The 24,629-nt window shown below is 48.0% G+C and overlaps 1 protein-coding gene across 6 annotated transcripts in view; it reads right to left on the bottom strand.

Moving 5' to 3' along the window:
- Positions 1-3,599: 3,599 nt before the first annotated feature.
- SHANK2 (SH3 and multiple ankyrin repeat domains 2) overlaps positions 3,600-24,629 on the bottom strand; it is a 285,486-nt gene continuing 264,456 nt past the window's right edge. For 4 of the 6 annotated variants that reach the window (XM_054171740.1, XM_054171739.1, XM_054171738.1 and 1 more), the window contains 4 exons: positions 18,060-18,190; positions 16,609-16,720; positions 13,132-15,541; positions 3,600-5,761 (listed from right to left, as the gene is read on the bottom strand). In XM_054171740.1, coding sequence (XP_054027715.1) covers positions 5,188-5,761; positions 13,132-15,541; positions 16,609-16,720; positions 18,060-18,190 — 3,227 coding nt within the window. In that variant the 3' untranslated portion in view covers positions 3,600-5,187. Of the gene's footprint in view, positions 5,762-13,131; positions 15,542-16,608; positions 16,721-18,059; positions 18,191-18,469; positions 18,530-24,629 lie in introns of all 6 variants that reach the window. The other 2 variants (XM_054171737.1, XM_054171741.1) reach the window with 1 other exon arrangement.

Genomic DNA, 24,629 nt, shown 5'->3' on the forward strand with positions numbered 1-24,629 from the left:
TAATGCTCTCTCTCTTCTCCTGGGTTTAATGCTCTCTCTCTTCTCCTGGGTTTATGCTCTCTCTCTTTTCCTGGGTTTGATGCTCTCTCTCTTTTAAACAAAACAAAGCTGCCAAGTAATTGTTGTCGGAAAAAAAAATCTGAGAGAAATCATCAGAAACTACAAAAATATAAAATAAAAGAAACCAGTGAACTAGAACAGCAGCTGAGAAGACAATAATAGTGAAGGAACATATGAAACCCAAATGGCAACAGTTGTAGGCATTTATTCCATTAGTCTTAGAAAAGAAAAAGAAAAGATATTCTTCATCCCATCACCGTTTGTAGAGAGTAACCCAAAGGAGTTTGTCGAAGCCACAAGAAGCTGTGAGCTGTTTCCTCAGTTTTGGCCGTTTCAAGCCATGTTTATTCACAGTACAAACACACCCTGCCAGTACATTGCTTCAGTCACAAGATGCACAGAGTCTGACAAGGAGCACCGTCCCCTTCCTCCTCCGCAGAGCTGCTCTGCTCTACAAACCCTCCAGCCCCTTCCCCCCACTCCCCCCCCAGCGCCTCGGTACAGAACAGAGCCTGAGCCCCGTGCCCTGCACCACCGGGTTCCGAGCTTGCGCCCCAGAGACGCTCAGCCAAGGGGAGGAACATTCCAGGAGCGTTTGAAACCCACCTTAAGGCAAAGAGAGAAGCTCATTAATATTTTTTTTTTCCCCTGCCGCTTACTGAAAACTGACTTTCCAAATTTCCAGCCTGAACCTGCAGTTCAGAAGTGACCTCCTGCTGGGCATAAAGAATGCTTTAACCCCAAAGAAGAGAGACACAAAGGAAAAGGTTTTATCCCCAGCAAGAAAAGCAGTCGTGGTTGGTTTGTTTTTTCCACCTTGTTTCTGTCCACAGTTTGTTAAAGCATTTTATGCACTTCCAACAACAGCAGATTGCAACTTATTTATCATCAGCATTACCAATTTTTTTTTTGGGGGGGGGGGGTGGGGGGCAGGGGGGGGCAACTCCTTTTGTTTGTTTGTTGGCCTTCAATAAAACTTCAGACAGCGTTCTCTGTTTGCAATCAGAACCACAACCCCTTAGTGCAATATGATATTTATTTCTTACAGTAATTTTGGTTGCCATACATGAGAGTATTAAGGATGGGGGGAGGGGAGGGGAGGGGAAGGGGGAAGTGCAAGTTACAGGAGCTTGAGTTTTTAATTTTTTTTTTTATTTATTTTTTTTTAAACTTTATTTTATTTTATTTTTTTTGTAACCAGTCGAAATAAGAGGAATTAAAGCACAAAAATTACAGCAAACATAGATAACGTGAACACAAGTTGTTACACAAACTCTAGCGAGGAACAGAGTCATATCTAGAAACAAAAGAAAAAAAAAAGGAAAGAAAAAAGAAAAGAAGGAAAAAAAAAGGAAAAGAAAAGAAACAAAAATGGAAATGGGGTGGGGGGGGAGGGGAAAAAAAAAAGCTCAATCTCGGTGGCTCATAGACATAATCATCGCCAGATCAACTGGGTAATGCTTGGTCAGGAACTGAGGGAGTGAAACAAAATGAAAAAGAAAGTGAAAGAAAGTAATAATTCACTATTTTAATCAACTGAAGTAACCACAAATAATTAACTGCTGTGATATGTAAATCCTGTAAATCAACAGTCACATCTAAGTCATCGTTATCATATATGAGTTCAACTGAAAGTGTTCTCAGACGCCCCAGGGGCAGGGGGGGTCTGTGCAGTTATACACAATTTACATCTGGAAAGGTTTTGGTTTTGTATACACAAATATTACAGAACCTAGGGCGTGGGAATGCAATTGGGTTCGGTTACAGGATAGAAACAAAAGTGGAGCCTAAAACCCAGAGTATCGGAACGCAGTTCAGAGAGCTCTGACACCTTGGTTTTCGCTATCAGAGTAGCATGAAATCGGTGGGGCTTCTCTCCCCTCCCCCCACCGACCCCCCCAGCGCTTCCAGGCTGCTGGAAAGGCTGGGAGGCAACATCTCTGTCACTATTGCTTTCTGCAGCCAGCTCACCACACCCAGCTAGAGAGCGGGGAGCTCCTCTCGGCCGGTGCGCTGACAGCAGCTCCTCTCCGGTCTCCTCACCTCACCTCTGCTTGGTAAGACACGATGAAAAAAAAACAACAAAAAACTATTGTGTTAGCTCTTTAATGTCTTAAACCTCTTGTCTGCTACTGCTGTTGCCCCTAGGCTTTCAGTACCTGAAGAGATGCACGAGCAAGGAACACTCCTGCGCGAGAAAGGGATTCCTGCCAACTGGAATCGACTGGGTGTGCCAGCACTTGTTCAACCCAAGCTCAACAAGAAGGTTGTGACTGGAAAGCAGCTCAGAAAGTCAACTTCTACATTTGCTTCTGCTAGTGCAGTCTCTGCTGCACGCCCTGGCACGTGTCATAGAGGTAAGAGCAACTGCACCCAAAGAAACCAAAACCAGGAGAGCATGGCATTAGTGGTTTATTTACTGAATTCTGTCAGGTCACCACATGGAAGACAATGATGGCTAAGAGTTACCATTCCTGCGCTTGCTGAAGGCATCGGCTGGCCTCCCGCTGCCTGGCGGCCGCTACCTGAACCAAACTGCCCTTTTCTACACCACCTATGGAAAACAAAAGTCAGGACCCCTGAAAGTAAAATGCCTCAAGGACTCGGGGAGGGGAGGGGCTGGGAGGTTGTCCCAGGGTAGCTGGGAGCCTTCAAATACAAAGAGAGCGCAGTGTTAAAGCCCAGAGGGTCGCTGTGCCGGCGAGGGGCGGGAGGCTAAAGGGAGCTGTTCTGTGTCGGTGACTGGAACCACCTCTGAAGAAATATTCATCCTGCTTGGTAGAAGTTCTAGCAAAGATAGAAAATATAACACAGCTCTGCTGGTTCAGATGCATCCAAATGAGGTTGATTTTTTGTGTTTTTTTTTTTTTTCAATTTTTCTAAAAAGGTCAAGACTTTAGAATCATTATTCCACAGAAATAGTAGTAGTAAACCACAAAAGTCTTCTTCTTCTTCTTCTTCTTTTTTTTTTGTCCTTTTTCTTCTTTTTTTTTTTCCCTTTTTTTTTTTTATTTGTTTTTTTTGTTTTTGTTTTTTAACTTTCTAGCACTGAAGTGGCACAAAGGCTGCCCAGTAGACCAGCCACTTAATTGTCTTAAAATATTGTGCTTATAAACTATCTGTACAACTATTTAAACTTGCAGTAAAGAAAGAGAGATATTTAAAATGCTAACCTTTCTGTACTCATACTAGGGCTGTTGCAGACCTAATTAGACACTTGGTTGTGAGCCAAAAAAAAAATAAATAAATATAATAATAATCACAATTTAAAAAAAAAATATATATTAGAGATAGGCTGGACCATATCAAGGACCATATCAAGGAAAAGAAAGTTCAGGTGCCTTGCAAAATGTAAGGGAACCTGAAAGCGTGGTAGGTAGGCAGTCTAGCCATCCACACACAACTGTACCCACCTCAAACGGCTTCAATATTATGTCAGTAAAGACCTAGAAAAGTCACAGATATTTAAGAGGTGTTAATTACAAGGGGAGTTCAAACATGCAGAGAGAGACTTGTTAACTTGGGAAAAAAAAAAAAAAACATAAAGAAAAATAAGAGAGAAGACTAAAAAGAAAAGAAGAAGTCAGATTAAGCAAACCTCTGTCTTTCTCCCCTGCTGACTGAAGTCTCCTGGAAAGCTCTGGGGCTGTCCTACCCCCACTGCCCAGCCCACGGGCGGCCGAGGTCGCCTGGTTCCTAGCAGCACCTCACTAGCAAGCCTGCAAAGAAATGGCTGGAGCCTGATGGCAGCATCCAGCCCTGCTGAAGTGCTCAGTCTGCTCTCCTTGTCAAGAAGCCAACACCTCTTAACAGTGATAAAAACGAGAAGCTGGAGACCTCCCCAGCTCCCCTGGCCCTTGGAACACACGCAGCCTGCAAGGCTCCGTGCCTCTTCCCAGCCTGGCATTACCTTCTTACTTTCTGTTGCCTTTGTAGCAAGCTGAAACATTTCCCTGTCTGCCAACAGGCTGAAATCCCTCACACTCAAAACCCTGGCAGCCTTCCTTGCTGCCTTCAATGGGAGCATTCATCTCTCTGCTTCTTCCTGGGGCTGGTGCTCCAAACAGCCCAGCACTCACCACTCACTGAATGAAACACCACCTCTGGGGGGTCACCCTCCCTGGCTCTGAAGTCCAAAGGCTGGGCCTGAACCCTGTGGAGTTCAAAGTGCCACTCAGCAGCAGCTGGTTGAAAACTGGGGGGGGTCTCAGGTTCAAACTAGCTTCATTTTGTTGTCCCCCTAAGTGTGCATTCCGCCTCCGTTTCTATGCAACATCTGCATCACAGGTGCACAGAATGGCAGGGGCTGGAAGGGTCCTCTGGAGATTATCTAATCCAACCCCTCTGCCAGAGCAGGGTCACCTACAGCAGGCTGCAGAGGACGGTGTCCAGGTGAGTGACTCCAAAGTCCCCCCTCGCGTTTAGATGGAACTTCCTAAGCTTGTGCTCATCTTACAGGTCCAGCCAACGGAGCATGTATTGAACTTGTTCTGCCACCTTGGAAGAGTGCTAAGTGTAACTGCAGAAATAAAGAAACACCAGGTAAAACAGAGCAAGGTTACCTTTGAACCAGTTCCAGCAGAACAACCAGCTGCACTGCCAGCAAATCCCAGAGCTGAACCAGCAAAAACCAGAAATAGGAACTCCTCTACCTCACTATTGTGCCCCTGCTGCCGATAAAGCTGGGCTTGAATGGTAATGAAGCAATCTGTCCTCTTAAAGCCAGCTAAGGGCTGGGGAAGGAAGCCTGCCTGGAGACTGCCAAGGAGAGAATCCAGCACTTTTCAATAAAAAAAGGAATTGCAGTGGGAAAGAAAAGTGGCAAGGAATGGTTCCAGCAGAAGGGCATCACCAAGAGGCAGGATATTTGAAGTTAACAATTTTCTCTCTCTCTCTCTCATATCTCCCCACGACTTTGAAAGAAAATGGCCCCACTGGTGTAGCTTGGTCAGGTTTAGTTTGGGCATGTAGCACACAGTCTGCCTTCCCTGAGTACCAGGAACTGAACTGGTTTCCCCCTCCCCCCAATTTTGCTGGCACTCAAAGACAGACAAAGGCATTTGGGGTATTTCAGTACCAGCCCATCTCTAGTTATCAACAGAAGTTTGTGAGGCAAAGTAGCTATTCTTATCTGTCCAGCAGCTGCTTCAAAGCTCTTTCTATGTTCATTCTGTGCCCAACTCTAGTCACTCCAAGGTCTATCAGATCTTCCTTCTGTAGATTTGGTAAATGAGTGCCATCTATTTCATTGTCCATAAATGTTTCTTTATGTTCACCTAAGTTTAGACTTTCCAACCAATCTGCCACGTCTGGTTTAGTCCACAGGTGGACAGGCTTAGTTGTAAAAGGCTTATTTGAGATTGGCTGTTGTAATATCGAGGGAGAAGGAGACCTGCTGCGCCCTGTGGTCAAGCTAAATAAGTCCCCGGAGGGGGGCTGGCTGGGTAGGCTAAATACATCGGACAGAGTCGGAGAAGGAGATGAAGCTGAAGCAGAAGCACTCAGAGGAGCAGGCATGATGTCTTTATTAATCTCTGTTGGTGAAACCACAGGGCTTGGAGCATGTCTTGCTCCTGAGGTCCTACTGTCATAGTCTGGGGACCTGCTCTGCAGAGTGATGGGCTGGCTGGTTCCAGGTCGGACAGTGAAAGTGATTGTTGTACTTCGGGTACCTGAGACAGTACTCATGACCTCCGTGCTCCTGCAAAGGCAAACAGACAAGGGAGAGTTAGAGCTGGCAGCCACCACAGCAAGGCCTGGCAGCTGCAGCTGGGGAAGGCTTCAACGTTTTCATCTGCTAATGAGCAATACCAGGGTGAAAGTACTGAGATGGCACCGTGAAATATCACCCATGGAACAGTCACCAATGGTAAGCCACAGTCAAAACCAAAACCTTTGCTTACAAGCAGTTCAGAGGAAGACCTCCCAGAGCACATCCTTCCTTTTTGAGGCTACAGCAAAGCAACTCAGGGCTAGAAGAGAAACACTGAGCAGAACAGGCACAGGACAACGTGGTGCTCCCCAGCAGGTGCAAGCAGGAGGTGGTCTTCACTGTGGGGAGGGCTGAGATCCCCATTTCAGTTTTAACCAACCAGCTCTTCACACAGTTAGACAACAGAGCCAGCAGCAGGAGTTATGGAAACTCTCAGAAGCATTGGATTTGGGCTCTCTGGGCACTTCCTCGGTGAATTTTAGGGGGTGTTTGCATTTTAGGATATCTTTGCACTCCCATCTGTTCACAGAACACGCTCCACAGGCTCCTCTCATTTCCCTTTCTGTTCAGCTGGCCTCTTCATGCTCTCCAAATGGAACAGTCCTCCTAAGACTCATGGAGACACTTCTGTGATCTTCTCCATCTACACAGAAATTACACTGTGGCAGTTTCACTGCACAGCTTAGGGAGACAAAAGCCCTGCTGCTGCGAGTGCCCAGGGGTGGTGCAGCTGCAACAGAGTCCCTGGCACCTAGCTCTTGCCTCAAGGAAATTGCAGATTACAAACCAAGCAGGCATGAAACTTGCCAAGAGGCTCACTCTGATGCTGAGCCTGACAGGGTGGGGGAAGGAGCAGCTGAGTTTGCTTTTGTGGCTACAGAACAAATTTAGAAGCAGAAGATGCAGGTTCGGGTCTGCTGATATCATAAAATGCCAAACCCCACAGCCCCTGCTCCTCAGGAGAAAGCTCTGCCTCTTGGTGCCTGAGCTTCTGACTCTTCTCCTGAACCCTTGTGTGCCTTCAGCTCCAGAGCTTTGCACTTTTAAAACACCCTGATGACCAGGAAGACCTTCAGACAGCTAATTGCAGGCACTGCCAGACCAAAGGAAGGATTTGTTTATCCTCAAAGCGATGCCATGGACTCCAGAGGATGATCTGGAGAATGCTGCAGATACATTTCTAACCCAGCCCCTGACCGAAGCCCTCTCTATCCAAGTGTCAGATTGCCCACAGGACTGATCTGTCCTGCCTGGGCAGAACTGCAGAAGACTTGGGTGCACGATGGCAGATAGAGACAGTGCCAACAATAATGCAGCTTCACCACTGTGCAGCAAAGATCTCATGGAGCCAAAGAGAGAGCCTGGGTCTGCAGCCCCTGTGTTTAAAGTGCTGCTCTGGAAGAAACTGCAGCCTCTTCCTAGGCCACTCATTAAAGCCTTTGGGCTAATTGCCACCAGATGAAGTAATAATCCACGCAGCAGGACTCAAACCCACATCTGTTCTCTCTGAGGTGTGTCCCTCACCACCAGATCCACTTTATGAGTGAGAGGCCCTCTCCTGCTCCTCTGCCATCACACAACCCATCGTGGAATCAGGGTGGCTTTGCTCCTTCCAACACAGCACTGTGACTGCTGGAGAGGAGGATGTATTGTGTAGGGCTACCCAGCCTCGAGGGTTTGCTCCCCAGTGTAACACCCACAGAAGGGGAGTGACTTTGGTCACCCACATCCTGAAGAGTGGGTAAGTGTTTAAACCAAAAGATGGTGACACCAGGACTAGTGCCTCACCTTCTCAGCCCTGCTCCCCCTGACAAGTACCCAGCCATTACCAGCATGAGAAACGTAGGCAGCCAGCCTGGGGTTTTATTAATCCCTTTCTCTGGCATGAGCCTCACTGCAGTCCTGGCAGCACTGGAGATCTTCAGGGTTTCCTTAGCTTGCTGCTGCCAGGGTGAGCCCTGCAAGCTCCCTGCATCCTGCCTGGGGCTTTGGCACACCAGGAACAAGCCCAGGCACCAGGTAACCTTCAGCACTGCTCCACCAAGGTTGAGAGTGTGCTGGTACCCCAGCAAGGCTCATTCAAATCCAGCTGCAGCACCGTGTTATTAGAAAAGCACCAAAAAGAAGCTTTTGGAGAAGGTGGATGCTGTTCACAGGAGCAGTCCCACTGCCCACAGTGCTCCAAGCGTTGCAAGGGGAACAGGAGGACCTTTTACAGAGCTGGGAGATTGGCACTTCACTTACAGCCCCGTAGGAACAATGCAGTTAGCTCTCCTGTCTTTGTAATTGAACAAAGGAAGGAAACTCTTGGCAGGGTTTGGAGTGCTTCCTGGGATTTGGGGGTTTATTGGAGCTTAATGGCTCTCATTGTCTTCTAGGACTGGAGCTAAGCCTTCTTACAAATGACAAGTCTATGGCAAGACACTACTAAAGCCTGCTAACCAAGAGGTGCAAATTCTTTCTACCTACTCTAACTTAGCAGTAGGAGTCCTACACACATGATACCACTCTCAATCGACCAAAAAACCTGCTTTGAAAAAGGCTGGGATGCTGCTGTCCTAATGATGGGGAGAAGAGCAGGATGAGTTTTGTATGAAGGTAGAAGTGTCTCCCTGTCTCCTTGCCCACAATGACCCTCCTACTGAACTTTCCTGTCTTGCAGATACTAGAAATGCTGGTTCTGTACCCACAGCCACTGTGCCAGCACCAAACAGCTGATGAAAATCCATGTTTTATTGTGCTGGATGCTGAGAGATCATTTCTGCTACCTGACTGAACTCCAGGCTCAGCACACGCTTCCTGCCCTCTAACTCTCTTTTGCTGCTGCTTCTCTGTGTTGTTCCCCTCAGGGCTTCCCTAGTTAGGCAATCCTTGTCACCCTTCCTTTAAGCAAAGCCACTAAAACAGAGCTGCTTCTTGTAAGTATCCCTCAGGCTGTGCTACCCAGCCCCTCAGACCCACAGCAGCAAGACAGGGGGGAGCCAAGCTGCACTTGGCTTTCTGTCAGCCTGGGTTAAAGCAAAGGCTCTGCATGGATACCAGCAAGATGGAAAGGTCTGTGGGCATCTTGCTTGCTTTCAGGATTCTGACTCCTAAGATGCATCTCTGGAAGGATGGTAAGCAAAGTATCTTATTTTTGCTGGTTAAGGAGGTCTCAATACCAGCTCCGTTTACAGCCAGGTCAGTACTGAGGCTCTCATAGACATCAAGGCTTTGATCAGATTGCTCAGAGCACTTTGTGGACACTGACAGACTTAGCCCTACAGCAACACATCTCCTTCAAGAAAGCTCTAAGCTCTGCTACACACCTGGCAACACAGCCAGCCTGCAGCACTGGTCCTGTTCTGGATGAGTTTTAACCACAGCATCTTGAGGTCGCTGCTGCCTCAAAATCATCCAAGACTGACTCTGTGCTTGGCTCCCAGCTGCTGTGCTCAGCCCAGCTCTGCTATCAGCTCTACAGCCTTCATGGCACAAACACAGGTCATGCTAAAGGCCACAGTTGCAATTCCAGGCTCTCAGTTTGGATCCTTTCATTCTAAGATTACTTTCCCCCACCTTTATTTTCCCTTCTCTCACCTGCTGTGCCCACTCCAGGGTGTTGGAGATGCTGCTGTACTGTAATTGTTACCCAAGGAAACAAATAAAAGCATGTTTGTTTGACTCCTATTCATCCTCAATTATCATTTATGACATCTCCAATGCAATCTGGGATGTAGATGCAGGCTTTAAACCATCATCTGTCTTGCATTTGATGGTTGATTGGTGTCCTGGTCAACAAGGAGGAAGCACACTCCAGCTGGAGAGCAGGCCTGGATCTGCTGTGTTGTGGCTTTCCCAGATTTTTAATAAGAGCAATTTCTTATGGCTTATTTGATCATCTGTTACACTAAGCTTATTAAATCCATATGAAACCTGCCTAACCCCAAATTTAATTTCAACAAGGTGAAAAGCCTGATGATGACTCTAAAAGTTGCTCTGCTAGAATCAGCATATGGTAGGAACTTGGGAACATTTGGTGCAGAAGGCCTGCACGGATTGCTGCACCCAGGATGTTGCCTCCTATTAAAAGCACAATGTATAGCTCCAGTGGCACAATGATGAAGCCTCCAAGAATAAAAGTCCCCAAGACAGCTTGTGAGCAAGAAATTCTCTGAAATTGGTTTGTCAGGATTCAAATTTGCTGCTAACTTAAAACACAGGAGGTGAGCCAGTGAAAGGAGGAACGCTGCGATGGCTCCCCGGAGCCTCCCGTGGGAAAACCAAAACCCCACTAAGCTCTCTTGCCAAAAGACCTCTGACAAAGCTCTTCCTTCCTATCAGAGGAAAAACAACCCCAAACAAACAGCAACCAAGAGAAGCAAGGAGTGAAAGCAGCACTGTAAGAAACAAACTCTGAACAGATCTCTGAAGAGGCTTCTTGGAGCCTCCCATGGGAAAACCAAAACCCCACTAAACTCTCTTGCCAAAAGACCTCTGACAAAGCTCTTCCTTCCTATCAGAGGAAAAAACCCTCAAACACACAACCACCAGGAGAAGCAAGGAGTGAAAGGAGCACTGCAAGAAACAAACTCTGAACAGATTTCTGGGGAGGCAGGAAGCCCAAACTTTGCCTCCATCTCCTAGAATATTTTTACTTTACTTTTTGGATTGTCAAAGGAAAATTGCATGGTGGGCAAGCAAGATAACTATTGTCTGGTTCGGGGAAGATTCAGAGTGAGGGCTGACGTGCTGAGTGGCAGGAGCCAGAGCTTCTGAGAGCAGTGTTCTTTTAGAGAGAAGAATGGAGGAATGGTTAGTGAGTGCTGCAAGTAACTGTTCCGTTGGAGCTAAGAGCAACCCTTAGGGTCTGGGGGAGTCTGCTCAAGGGCAGAATTTTCCATGCAACTGGTACAAAAGTCTGGAAATCAGCAGTAAGAGAATGGTGCAGCTGAGGGGCAGAGGACCAGCAGATGGCCTCAGCCTTCTATCCTTGGAGAGCTGCAGGGAAAAAGGTCAAGGGAAGCTCGAAGGAGACAGGGAAATTCCTCAGTGCCCAAAACTTCCAAAACTCAACAGTGATGACAGTGGCAGATCCTGATCATTCTGAGGGCTGTTTGTCTCTACACCGAAGCTCACACAGCAAACCTGCACTGGTCAATCATCCCTCCCCACCCCTCTAGCTCCAGAAGTCCATCAGAATTTGGGCATATTGGGAAAACCATGCCACTCATTTAGGTGCTCAGCCACAAGCTCAGGAATCTAGTCTCACGTGCTCGTGTTGTCAGAACGTCTGCTGAACACTTCTCCAATGGCTTTATTGCATCCTGAGATGAGCTTCTGTTTTTAGTTTAGAATGGCTACCATTGCTGGATTAGGAGGATCCAATCCACACTGCACTTTGCAACAAAATCCACACCAAACCAAGGCAGCAACAGTGAGGGAGCATCAGAAAGAAGCAGCATGTACAACACAGAGCACTCCAGGCTTTATGGTTGGCACTTACTTCTCGGCACTTCAGCACGACCCTCCTCTGACAACAGCAGTCATGACAGCAAATCAAAATGACAAAATGGAATGACTGAAACACTGCAGAAATGCCTGACAGAGCAAGCAGCCCTGTGGAACGGGCTGCAAATGGTTAGCACAATGAAATGCATCTCATGGGACAGCACTCGGCAGAAGGAGCAGGGCCTGGGTGGCACCCCACAAGTGACAGATTTCTTCATCCACACTATCATACAGTCACAGAATGGTCTGGTTTGGAAGGGAGATTTAAAGGTCACCTTGTCCAACCACCCTGCAGGCAGCACAGACACCTCTAGCTAGAGCAGGCTGCCCAGGGCCACATCAAGGCTGACTCTGAATGTCTCCAGGGATGAGGAATCAATCACATCCCTGGGCAACCTGTTCCAGTGTCTCATCACCCTCATTGTGCAGAACTTCCTCCTGATGTCCAAATTAAATCCACCCTGCTCCAGTTTCAAACCACTACCCCTTGTCCTACCCTCACAGGCCCTTCTGAACAGTCCCTCCCCAGCCTGCCTAAAGGTCCCCTTCAGACACGGAGATGTAGCTCTCTGGTCTCCCTGGAGCCTTCTCTTCTACCTGCGACACTTCAGCAAAAGGAACATTTAACTGTTGTAAGTGAGGCCAAACCATTCTACACCACAAACAGACATCCCTCAGGCTCTCAGTAAAAACTAACAACATTACCTTGGGCTTTTCTCATAGCTGTGGCTTTCATGATATTCAATCCATACCCCACACAATCATGACAATGCAGCTCCTTGTGTGTTTGCCCAAAGTTTGACTACTCTGAACGATTTATCACTCAGCTGCCTTCAGAAACCACTTAAATACAAATGGTTTGCTTTGCACTGCCAGGGATGCTGCTCCTGGGAGAAATAAGCCACTCCTTGGACCTGTGAATGTCACACCAGCCACCTACGAGGTGTGCAGAAGGAAGCAAATCCCATAACACTAAGTGGCAAAGATGGTAAATAAACTTCTTAGTAATACCATCAATAAGTGCAAAGTGACTTCAAAGAGTGATTTCCTAGGGCAGCTTGATACTGCGTGATAAAAGTGGGTCATGAGAGGTAGCAGCATGAATCAAATGACATCACACAGGGAGTGTGAAATAAGCCTAGGACAAAACATTTCTTTTTTCACCTCTTTGAAGCCAAAATGAGTTATGGGACTGAAGAAAAAGTAAATTATCACTATGTTTTAGCAGAGAAAAAATAATCAAGGGAAAAGACTGGACTGAAAAACAAACTTAGGTAACTCAGACCAAAGCAACTGAAAGGCTTGTGGGGACTGTCTTTGAAGCTGGAGAAGCCCGAGAAAGCTCCTGTCCTATGAGGTAGACCACAAATGTTGACAGTCTGAGATCAGTGTTCCCTGCTGTATCACAGAATCAGCCAGGTTGGAAGAGATCTCCGAGATCACCAAGTCCAACCCGTCACCCAATCCTAACTAATCAACTAGAGCATGGCACTGAGTGCCTCATCCAATCCTTTCTTAAACACCTCCAAGGACATTGACCCCACCCCCTCCCTGGGCAGCCCATTCCAATGGCCAATCTCTCTTTCTGGGAAGGACTTCTTTCTAAGATCAAGCTTAAATTTCCCCCTGCACAGTTTGAGACTGTGTCCTCTTGTTCTGGTGCTGGTTGCCTGGGAGAAAAGACCAACCCCCACCTGGCTACAACCATCCTGCAGACAGCAATAAGGTCTCCCCTGAGCCTGTAAAGTTGTTTGCCGTGGACCACTCGTTATGCAAACCCTCATGCCTGAGAGTGCCTTCCTCGTTAATCTCTGTGCTTTATGGGGCTAACCACGGACGGGGAGCCTGGCCTGGTTAACCACCATTACCTTGTACTGAGACTGGCAGTTTTGGTTCCTGTAGGCGACTCCAATCCTTCCCCTGGCTTTGAGGATTTCTCTCTGTTCATCTGCTGCAGTATTGAGTTCAACTCGCTAATAACGTTAGCCTTGGGGCCTGAGAGGATCGGGCTTTTCACCTCCGGCACGTCGCCCCACAGCTTAGATGTCCTTTGGGGAGCAACCTTGGGGGCGTTGGGCTGGGCGCTGACCGGGGGCGGGGGCGGCGCGGGAGGAGGGATCACGAAGCTGTCCACGGTCTCCTCGATCAGCGCGTCCTTGTAAAGTGCATTGCTTTTGTTGATTATGGGCTTCATTTTTGGCTTAGGAGGTACTGGGGGCTTGTCCACCAGAAATGTTTGCCCATCTGCATAGACTGTACAAGTATCCACGTTCTCACCCCCCTCCGAGGACAAGGTGGAGATGCTGGACACCGTTGAGATAGTGCTGGTTGTCTCTAGGTGATGGTCACTACTACTCCGACTGTCCACCTCCTCGATGCCGGAGTCAGTGACGTTATCAAAGCTGTCAGGGGGTGGCAGGAAGGAGGCAGGCAAACAGTTTGACAGACCCACTTGCTTTTTACTGTCCAAGGAGTTGGCTGGCTGGCCGGGGGCGAAGGTCGTGGGGGCGGGCGTGCCGTTCTTCCGCTGCTTCATCACGTCCGTCAGAGCCGCGCCGGGCACCGCGCGGTCATCGGGAATGTCGAAGCTGTTGGCAAACTCTAAGGGGGGCGGCAGCGGCTCCGTGAACAGGAACTCCTCATCGATGTCCACCGAGGCCAAGGGCGGAGGGGGGATGCGGAAGGGCAGGATGACAGGGTCGTCGACGGAGCTCGCCGCCACCATGGTTTTGCAGGGAGACGCCGGGGGCTCGGGCGCAGCAGGCACGTTCAGCTCTTCCTCCGCTTCCTCGCTGCCCTCCGGCCTCTCCACCGGGGAGTCTTCGGGGTTCGGCTCCATCTCGGCTGCTTTCTCCTCTTCATCTTCAGGCGAATCATCTGACTTGGCCGTGTCCACGGTGTGGACCATTAGTAAGCCAGCTGACTTCTGCTGTGAGGTATCCATGATGTTTATCAACATGTTCTTCTTCTCCTCTGCTTTCTTCTCCTTCCCCATGTCCGCCTCGTACTTGTTCTCGGTCTCCTGCCGTCTCAACGGGCCGCGAGTGTTCTGCCTGCTGACAGTCGCAGTGACGGGAAAAGTCGTTTCAATGTTGGGTCTCAGCTTCGTATCGATGTAAAGTGGTTTGTTCAGGTCAGCTTTAACGGTGTCCCCTTTGCCTGGAATCTGCTGCGTTTGTTCTTTCATGGCTCTGTCCCTGGCAGAGAGCGCGAGGGCGAGTGGGGAGTTCGGATCTAGCAGCTTCCCCGTGACCGGGTGCACGTAGCTCTCCGGGCTGGGCGCGTTGCTGGGCTTAGCTGCCACCGTGCTGTTCTCAGTGCCTTTCGTTTTGGACGAAGCGTTCAGTGTCCTTGGATCACTTTGACTGCTGGGCTCACTGCTATTAAAAAGATTTTCAGGCTCCCTAGGGGCGGGAATCGGAGATGGTGACATCAGCTGTCTGAAACCATCTTCACTGCTAAACATTGCTTCATCGGTGAACTTCGATTGCCTCATCCGCGGCGTCGGCGGCGTCAGTCCAACGTCCTCATCTCCCAGGTCAGTGGAAAGGAAAGCCGGAGAATTACGCCTTGCTTCCAGCCTCTTTTCCCTGTCCCTCACAGCTCCAGCAATGGCTGCTGCAAAGGGGCTGCTGACGCCCAAGTTGTCGTCAGGTCGGAGTTGCCCGGGTTGCTCTGAAGACTGAGGGTCGATTTCCATGCTGCTGCCTTGGCTGCTTTTCCCGCTGCTGCTGGTGGATGGCTCTTTCACGATGATCGTTGGGATGGGAATGGAGCAGGTCTTTTCTGGACTGTCTTCCACGTTGGATTGCTTCACCAGCATCCCCTTCCTCCTCGCCGGCTTGGCCGGCACGTACACAGCCTTGCTGGCGATCTTCCCCACCTCGGAGTAGGGGTTCTCCGGCATCTGGCCTCTCTTCCTGAAGTTAGCCTGAGACGCGGCGCTCCGGCTGTACAGGTCCTCAGAGTCCAGGGAGTATCGATCCAGCTCTCGTCTGAAGTAGATCCCTTTGTCCCTAATCATTGTCCCTACGTTCTCGGGCCTGACCAAAGCGATCTTTGAACCTGAATTCTGATTAAAGGGAGGTTTGATAGTTCCATAGCTCCGTGACGTCGGGGATTTGGGAGAGTTGTAGAGAGAGGGAGAAGGTGGCGGCGGTGAAGGAGGTAAGGACTGTGGTGGTGGTGGGATATCTTCAGAGGTGTCAGGCATCGAAAGACTTCTGGTAAACTTCAGCATAGGAGGAGCCAAGAACTGACGTTCTTCCTCTGTTATTCCTGAAAATCAGAAAGCAAAGTGAGAACTCCGTCTCCCGCCGGCACCCCTCACATGCTGCATCAGTTTTCTATCCAGCCCTAAAATGCCAGGCTGCACTTCATGTGGCATGAGGCAGATGGGAAATCATGGAAGCTGTCTTTGGGTTGACTCCTACCACAAGCACTCTTTCCTGCTGAACTCCCAGAGAGACCCAGATGCCAGAATTCAACAAGGATGCCACAGAAGTGTGGTGAACCTGGCTGCTGGCGTGCAGGCTGACACTGGGGGTCAGGGACCACACTGAGGCAGCTGTAGAAAAAACACATTTCCTTCCAGAACTGTGGAACAGGGAAGCCATTCCGTGCAGAAGAGTGGCTTGTGCCTTGCTCTAGCGCTCTGTAGCTGCACATCACAATGCACCTTAGAAACCCAAGGGACTTTTAAGATGCATTTGAAGCTCAGCAGAGGGACTGTGAAGATTCTATGGGTGGAAAAAGGCCCCATAATGGCTCATTTCAAAAGATGACATTCTGCTGTTACAAATCAGGCTTTTACCATAAATAAGGTGGAAAACATTGGGCTAATTTTGATGCTAATTTTACATCAGCATATTGCTTTTTTTTTCTTTTAATGATTGGTAAAATCATTTATTGCCATCATTTGGAATGAAAAAGAGGTAACGCTTTTGGTCTGTTCAATCAACGGGGACCCCTGTGTAAACTACACAGCTTTTGCCTCAATAGCAGAGAGGAAAAAAAGGAGCAACATTCTGCCCCAGATAAGGCACTGCAAAAGGCTTGTCTTGAGCCTTTTGTTTCTCCTTCTCACTGCCTCTCCTTGTCAGAGTGAAGATTGTAAAGAGAGGAACTCAATTAAAATTCCATAATAGTTGTGTACTGCCATCAAAGCAGAAGGTGCCAATTAGCTCATCTTAGGCACAAACTTCTCTCCTCACGGACTTGGGATGAAAACTAAAGGGTCATTTGCTGCACTAAAGGTGCTGGAGAAAGAGGCTTTAAGAAGGAAGCGAAGCTACTGAAAGCGTGTGATTAATGCACAAGCAAACTATACATGAGAAGCTTTTTACCTATAGATTTTTGTCTTCTCATTGTACCCCGAGGTATACCCAGAAAAGGACCTTGAGGACTCCCTGGTACAGTGGGCGTCATCACAGCAATACCCTGTCTCTCATACATGGACTACAAAAAAGCAAACAAAGAACCCCACAAGTATTAAAGCATGCAAGGCTTTCTCTCACATGTAAACAACTCTTCTGTCACGCCTCTGAAGCCACTCCCCCTGCTACTTAGAGTCCTGATGGAAATCCTAGCACGTTTGGCATGACTGGGGAGAAGGGAAGGGGAAAGGGAAGGCTGGGCTTCATTTGTGTGCTCACAGAATGACAGCTGCTGTAAGTGGAGCTAGTTGGGGTTATTTACAAGGCAGTATGTTAAATTTCCAGCACATTTTGTGTGCTGGAAAGAAAAACGAAGCAGGAGAAGCTGGATTTTGTTTTAGTCACTCCCAAAAACCCAGCCCCACGCTGAGCAGGTGTCAGCATTTGATCTGCACCAAGCTGTCTGCCCTCTCCTCAGGAGGAGATCCGTTCCTAGAGCTCTGCATGGACTTCAGGGTGTCACTGGCAGCCAGCATCTCAGCCAGGAGCTGAGGAACACCACCTGAACCCCAAAGCACTCAAGTGGCCCTTCTCGTAGGTCATCACAAAACTGTTTGCTTTCTGCCTCTTAGAATGGCCTTCATTTCACAGACCCACTGAATCGCCTGGATTGGGAAAGGCCTTTGAGATCATCAAGCCCATTTCCTTCCATCCCAAGCTACTGAGAACAGCAAGGTGCTGCTTGTGTCAGGGCTGATGCTGTTTGGGAAGGGTGGGTAATGGAAAAAAAAAATACATCTGAAATGCAAAAACCTCAATTATTGTTCACATACAAAGCTGGGCAAGAGCAAATTCTGCAGCTTGAGTAATCCAATTTCAGAGTTCTGGAGTTTAAATTTTTAATACCTGCTATAGTATTAATGTCAATTCTTCTCCTACAAATCAGCATGCATTATTTAACCAAGATATTATACAGGCCATTAGGATTAACAAAAACCTGCAGCAGGAGAAACCTCCACTTTAGGGTAAACCTTCTGGTGCTGAAGCTCCAGTAGCATAACCCTGACTTTTTGCAAAGGTTTTTCCCAGTGGAACAGTGGCACCTCCAGATTCAGAGTTTAGTGGTGTCTGGCCTGCTCAGACTACAGGCAGAGCAAGTCCACGTCTGTTTAACACTGATGCAGCATTGCTGCCCATGTGAAGGTCTCAGAATAAACATAAGGATATAATGAGAAAAGCTTTATGGGGGTCTGCAGACTCTGCTGTTAAACACGGAGTGGATCAGGAGTAGACCAGGCCTTAAAGCTACAAGGCAGTAAAACGAGTACATGAAGTCACATCAGTAAATTCTTTTCTGTTGCATGCCCTGCACCCTCCAACCAGTTCCAGAAGTGCAAGCAAACTTCATGGCCACCACTCACATTCATATCTGTAGCTGAGGGAAAACATCTACTAGAAGGCCGCTGTTTAATAGTTGCCACTCTGGAGTCCACAGTTGCATTGTCTGCGATTCTTGATGGCTTGGAAACTGGAACTATTTCATCCACCTTATCTGTAATATAAAAAGCATTCAGTAAAATAAATACCGTTTGTCCCAGGACTGAAACTGCAAGTAGTGCAAGGTCAAAGGAAGAGATTTACTTCTCCAAAACAAAACAAAACAAAAAAGCAAAGAAAAAGTTTGGGTTTTTTTTTTTTGTTTGGTTTTTTTTTTTTTGGCATTTTAACAAGGCAACGCTTGAGCATCAGAAACCGTGCAAGCCGAGCACTTTTATTGCTGCTACATAACATGCATGCTTTAGTTTTAAGCCTGCATGCATTCAATGTTTACTTAGTGTGACTCGAAAAACAATCCTCTTCTTCAAACCTTCAAAATGTGAAGGGAGAATATCTATATAGAAATGGAGAGAAGACCTTTAGAAAGAAGGAATCTGTACAGCACTGTTTGCAAATAGAGACAAGCAGACTGTACTTTAAGTCATCAGAATTCCAGTGATAGCTTGGACAACAACAAGTACACCAGAAGTGCTCTTTTATGGCTCTTCTCCTGAAGTAAGCACATCCTAACTCTTTCATGCTCCTGGATCATTAGGTTAGCATCAGTAACTGCAGCATCTGCTTAAAGAAAACTTTTATGTGTGTCTGAGACTTTGGTAACTGGATGGTCTGGGAATGTATTTAGTTGTGGTCAGTCCATTTGGTCAGACCAAACAGTCTGAGTCCAGATCTGAGAAGGAACATCAGCGTTTGGGATTTGGGGCCCTCACCTGCCACATGTCACAGTAAAAATGTAGGGAAAGCTTTCATCAAGATGTTCTGAAGCTTAAGGGTTAGCTTTAGCCCCATCTCCGACTTCAGTCATGAACAAAGTTCAGCAGCATTTAATACATATTGTTAGTCCCTCCGAATGAAGACCTCAAAGTACCACAGAGTCACCCAGTCAGAGCCTGGCAGCAACTTTACTGCTCCTTCTACTACTAGGAAGCTAAGGCATGGAGAAATTAAATGACTAGCCTAAGCAGAATCGTTTGGGGGTTGAATCTGTACTAGAATCCGGACCTGAATCACAGCAGCAGGCTTCCTCCCTGTGCCTTCCATTGCATTTGCTGTCCTGTACCATCTTTATTTAGTGTCTTCACCAAGACAGCCTGTGGACATTGTGTGAGTGAAATCCCTTCACCTGGCTCCTGGGCTTGCACTATGTGAGCCAGAGCCATGGGACTTTCCAGCAATTAGATCAATTTCCCAAATGATTGATTACTTATTTCAGCCAACAAGGAGAGCTACTTCATTAGGATACTACAGACTTTAACACACACCCCCCAGTCTGTGGTGGACTAGAGATGGTGTTGCTATGTCACGTATCAGATTTAGGGACTTTACCTCTAGTTTTACCTCTCACTGGAGAGCAGTGCACTTGGGGCCCTGGATGTGGATATGGATGGGAATAAGACAGGAGGAAAAGAGCTTTTTGATCCCTCTGAACAGTAGATCTGGCTGATGCAAGAGTGGTATTTTAAATGGGAGAAGAAGAGAGGAAAGAACTTTCAGACTTCTGGTTAGGAAGAAGGTTGTCCTAGAAGTGGATATTTCAGCATCACAGAGGGTCAGGGAGCAAGGCAGGAACGGTTGAGCAGAACCAGTAAGCTGAACACTGTCTCACAAGAGTTGTGTTGTTGCTTCTTTTCAATTGAAATTAGCATTCAACTCTTTTCATTGGTCTGCTTTATTGTTTTGGGGGGGTGTTTTTTTGGGTGCATTTGAAATCATCCAGTGGAAGGAGAAAAGGAGGGGAAAAAAATCTGAGAAGCATCATGTGTTAAAAAAAGAAAACAAACTCCAAGTCACATTTCATAAGACTTTGTAATACAAACAGTGACCTTCTGAAAGAAAAAATATCTGCCCCTCTGCTCAGCAAAGGGCACCAGAAAGCAATGGTGTAACCATGAACCTATACAGCAAAAATACAGCTAGGCTGGAAGACTGTCCTCAGGGCATCTATCACCAAGAGCTTCACCGAGGCAGAGTTCCTCCTAAGACTCTCCCACCCTTCTTATCATCCCAGAAGCCAAATGACTGGTCTTTGGGATGCAGAAAGAAGAAAGTTTTGGAAAAGTGAAGCACTAGGTCCTAACACTCTGTAAATAAGGACTATCAATGTACCACGTAAGAACTGGTCCCCTTTATTTTCAACAGACACATGTAACCATATACCCATTCAGACAACAAAAAAAGCTACAGGCAAAGAGTGATGAGGCTATGACAGACACTTGGAAAGCATGAAGGTATTTGTTTGGGGATGAAACATACAAACCCTCCAACTGCACTGATTTTGCTAGACAATACTCCAAAGTCAGATCCTCCTTTTGGATCTGACCAAAATATCAGTTGGTACCAATTCTTAATACCAGCTACGATTTCCACTTGAAAAATCAAAACAAAAACCAACCCAAAGCCCCAAATCCTTTGTTTTGTGTAAGTTTATTGCAGATTTCTCATCTGTAGACAAGTTCTCAACCCTTCTCACCCTGTAGAGCTGCCCCCACTCAAGTGGTGCTTTGTGCCTTGCCAAGTCCAGCTAAAGCACTTGGAAATGAGAGAGGAGAGAAGGTGGAAGCTTAAGCTGCTTTGCGAGGAACCCTTTAGGAGTTCCTTGTGTCGTATTTCCAATGGCAGCACTGCCACCTCCGTGCAGCTTCTTCTTTTGCTCTGCTGCCTTTGATCAGAAAGCAAAGGTAGAGTAGAGGTTGTCATTTAAAAACTACAACAACAACAAAAATAGAAATCTGAAGCTACAGAAGCAGCCAGTGTGTGGAGCAAGGATTGTTCTAAATGGCAGCAGCTACCAGGCGGGTCCTGCAGAGTTATGTCAAAAGCTTCACGTCTGGCCACCACTGCACCCCACTTGTGAAGTGAAAGCACTATGCAAGAGCAAAACATCCTCACTGCTGTTTGTCCAATGTGCTAATCAGGCCAAGAAAATTAACTGGCTGAATTGTATTTAGCTGCATTCAAACTCATCCCAAAGAAATCAGATGTAAGCACACTGGGGCAAACTTCCACCTGCCTTTGCCTGTAACTAGGCTGCCGACAGCCGCAGCACCAGTGTGCAAGCCAGCTGAGCACCAGTAACACCAGTTCCAAAGGCCACACCTACTGGAATAGTTTACCAGGCTTCCTGACAGCCTTCTCTCCCAACTTCCCTGTGACCTCCAATCCCCTGCAGCACAGCATTCCTCCTACCACCGAGAGGGGAACCTCACCAGCTTGCGCTGGAAATTCTCTGAGGATGCCTCTACAAAGTTTAACCAAAAGAGCTACAAAAAAAGCATCCACTGAATGGGTGCAAAACTTTGTCCCCCAGCATGAGGTGAGTGGCCAAAGAAGCTCACCTCCAGTGGTACTCTTGGAAGGAATGCAGCCAGATGTAGGTGGAAGGGAGGAAATACTCTGTGGTGGAAATTGGAGCTTGGCCACACCAGCTGCATCTCACTGTTCAACCTTCAGCAGAGCCCAGCCAGGAGCACGCACACACGCACACGGACACGGGAGCAACCTTTGGCTGGCTGGTAGAACAGCCCAGTATCATCTGCTTTGTTCTGAGCTGGTAGAGCAGCCCAGTATCATCTGCTTTGTTCTGAGCTGGTAGAGCAGCCCAGTATCATCTGCTTTGTTCTGAACTGGTAGAGTAACCCAATATTATCTGCTTTGTTCTGAGCTGGTAAAGTAACCCAATACCATCTGCTTTGTTCTGAGCTGATAGAGCAACCCAGTAGCATCTGCTTTGTTCTGAGCTGGTAAAGTAACCCAATATCATCTGCTTTGTTCTGAGCTGGTAGAGCAGCCCAGTATCATCTGCTTTTTCTGAGCTGATAGAGTAACCCAGTATCATCTGCTTTATTCTGAACACCTTCAGCCGTGCAGAAAGAGAGGAATGGAGAGTCCATGGCTCAGAGGACAGAGAGCACAGCTAGGCTCTTATCCCAGAAGAGGATTTTTGAAGCCTACACTTCTTCCCTAGTATTTGCCAGAAGAGGAATTCATCACTGCTTTGCCACATCAACTCTTCTGAACCTTCACAAGAAGCTACACCAGCACGTTGAGAGTCAAACACAGGAGCCATGCTACACCTGTGAGAGTTAGTTACCACCGCTCAAAGGGGCTCCTGGCAACAGCATCCTGTCGAGGACTGTCAGGGGTACCACATGGATAAGCCAGTCTGATGCCTCTGCATGCATAGAGCAATTTGAGTGCCACTATATTGAATTCCCCCGAGAGAGGCAGCACCAACAGATATAAAACAATTTATTGCCAAGTGTGTCTCCATCTGCCCTGGGGTTAGCAATGGCACCCATGCTCAGCCCAGGGTGCCAGCCCTCAGGAAATTAGATGGCCTAAAGGCACAGTTGCATTTTATCAGCAGGTAGGCTGTCTCTGATGAAAAGCTCTTAATCACAGAGAGAGTAGCACAGTACCCAACAGCATGTCAGGACTTTTACTTTCTCAAGAGGTCTGGCTGCTAGGCAAGCTGCCTTTTCTTTTTTGGTGTTTTTTGTTTGTTTGTTTTCTTAAACAATGAATATCTGTGATCATTACAGGGGACAGTCTCCTCCTAACAGTTTGGTTGCAGGAGATGGCTCTTATCCCCATAGCACACATAGCTTAGTGACTCCTGTTTCAAATCCCCAGACTCTCTCAGAGGAAAAATTATAATGCTGCCCATCAAACCACCAGATCCATCGTAAAAGGAACTTGGAAAAAAGGAAACAAAAACCAAAACAACAAAAAAAGAGAGCCAGGTGCCTAGATAGATCTGGTGGCACGTCACTACACAGGCCCCCAAAGAGAAATATGAGGTATGATCCTGGCAACATTACTTGTTGTACGACATAGCCAAGACACGTGGAGTAGCTCCACCGAGGGTCTCAGAAAGAGTGCTTGTCAGACCCACAGAGGATAAGGATGGTCATGATCCGGTACAGGCTAACCCCAACACCTCAGGCTGGCATGCCAGAAACACCAGGCAAAGACTGATCGAACACAGTTTCGGAGGCGAGTATGGCCAAGACCTGTATACTTACCACCCAGTCCAGAACGCTTGCTCAGAGGGGATGGGGTAATGGAGAAAGAAAACTCAAAGAACAGCTGCCTCAAGAAATGACTTGTATTTGTAAGAAAAGCAATGAATGCCTGGCACAGAGTAAAAAAATGCTCTTATGAAGTTAAAGTGAAAGAACAGAGGCAAATGCTCTTCAAATACCAGCAGCACACATCGTTAACAGTGCAAATATGGACTACAAAATGTCAGACTAACCCTAGTCAGCCAGAACACAACGCTAGCCAATGTAGGAAATGGTTGATTGCTGCCACTGATGGCCCTTATGGCTAAGAATTAAAAGGACAGGCACATTAAAAAAAACCCTAAAAACCCTATGGTGTGGTTATTTTTTCTTCCCTCCCCCTTTTGCCTGGCGTGGAGGCATGGGCAACGAGGCCCTCTCGGTTATGGCTCTCTGCAGCCGGCCACTGCGACAAGGCAGGGTGGCCTGCGGTGGTTCTCGAGAGTCGCTCGTCCCTTCGGCCCCCGGTAAGCACACAGTGGAGGATGCCACTGCGTCCTCACCGGTCCATGTCGAGGCACAAGTCAACTCGACGTGGGGGGTGGCTCTTTGGGAGATGCGTGTTTCAAGGACCTGCGTCCGTGGCTGCTTGAGGAAAGCTAAGATCTCTGACAGGTAGTTATGGATGGCTCTTGTGGAGGTAGCCACAATGCCCAGCTGCAGCTCCATGCGGCCCATGGACTGCGACATGAGGCCCATGGACTGCGCATGCTCCCTCTTGATATTTTCCAGCAGCTGCACAATCCTGCTGTTGGTTTCCATCAACAGCTTCTCTCCCTCTGTTAGCTGGGGCTGCCCTCTCCAACCCCGATCCCTAGGGACAGGCTCAACACCGCAGCGCTCTTCATTCATTGCATCATTTCCCTCCTCCTCAGGAGAGTCACTTTCAAACTGAGGAGTCCTACTGAGCGACTGATCCCCGGGAGACTGTATGTCCATGGTGCACTCCGGGGTCCGCGCCGGCGTTTGAAATCCCTCAAAATCCTCCCCAACGTTGCTGTGCGTTTCGGACGAGGACAGCGGCCACTGCCAGCTCTCCGTGGTCCTGGCCGGGGAGTCTTCGTCAGAGGCAGGCACCGAGGATTCCTGTTCTTCGGCCGGCGTGGACGGCGAGCTCCCTGGGTGACGGCCGGCTTGCCCCGAGGATCCAGGAACCTCCCCATCTTGCTCCCCAGTGACATCTGGCAATCAAATAGAGGAGCAACAACCACTGTATCTGAGGCCAGGCAGATGGAGGTATCTACATGCATTGGACAACACATAGAAAGAAGCCAGCTGGGAAGCCAGGGTGTGTGTTTGGGCAAACGGAAGGGCGGGCTAAGGCTTAGCGGCTGCGTTGGGCACGTGGCAGCTGAGGTGGTTAACCACGAG

Source organism: Dryobates pubescens, chromosome 22 (assembly GCF_014839835.1).
Source record: "Dryobates pubescens isolate bDryPub1 chromosome 22, bDryPub1.pri, whole genome shotgun sequence".
In the NCBI taxonomy this organism is placed as follows: domain Eukaryota; kingdom Metazoa; phylum Chordata; class Aves; order Piciformes; family Picidae; genus Dryobates; species Dryobates pubescens.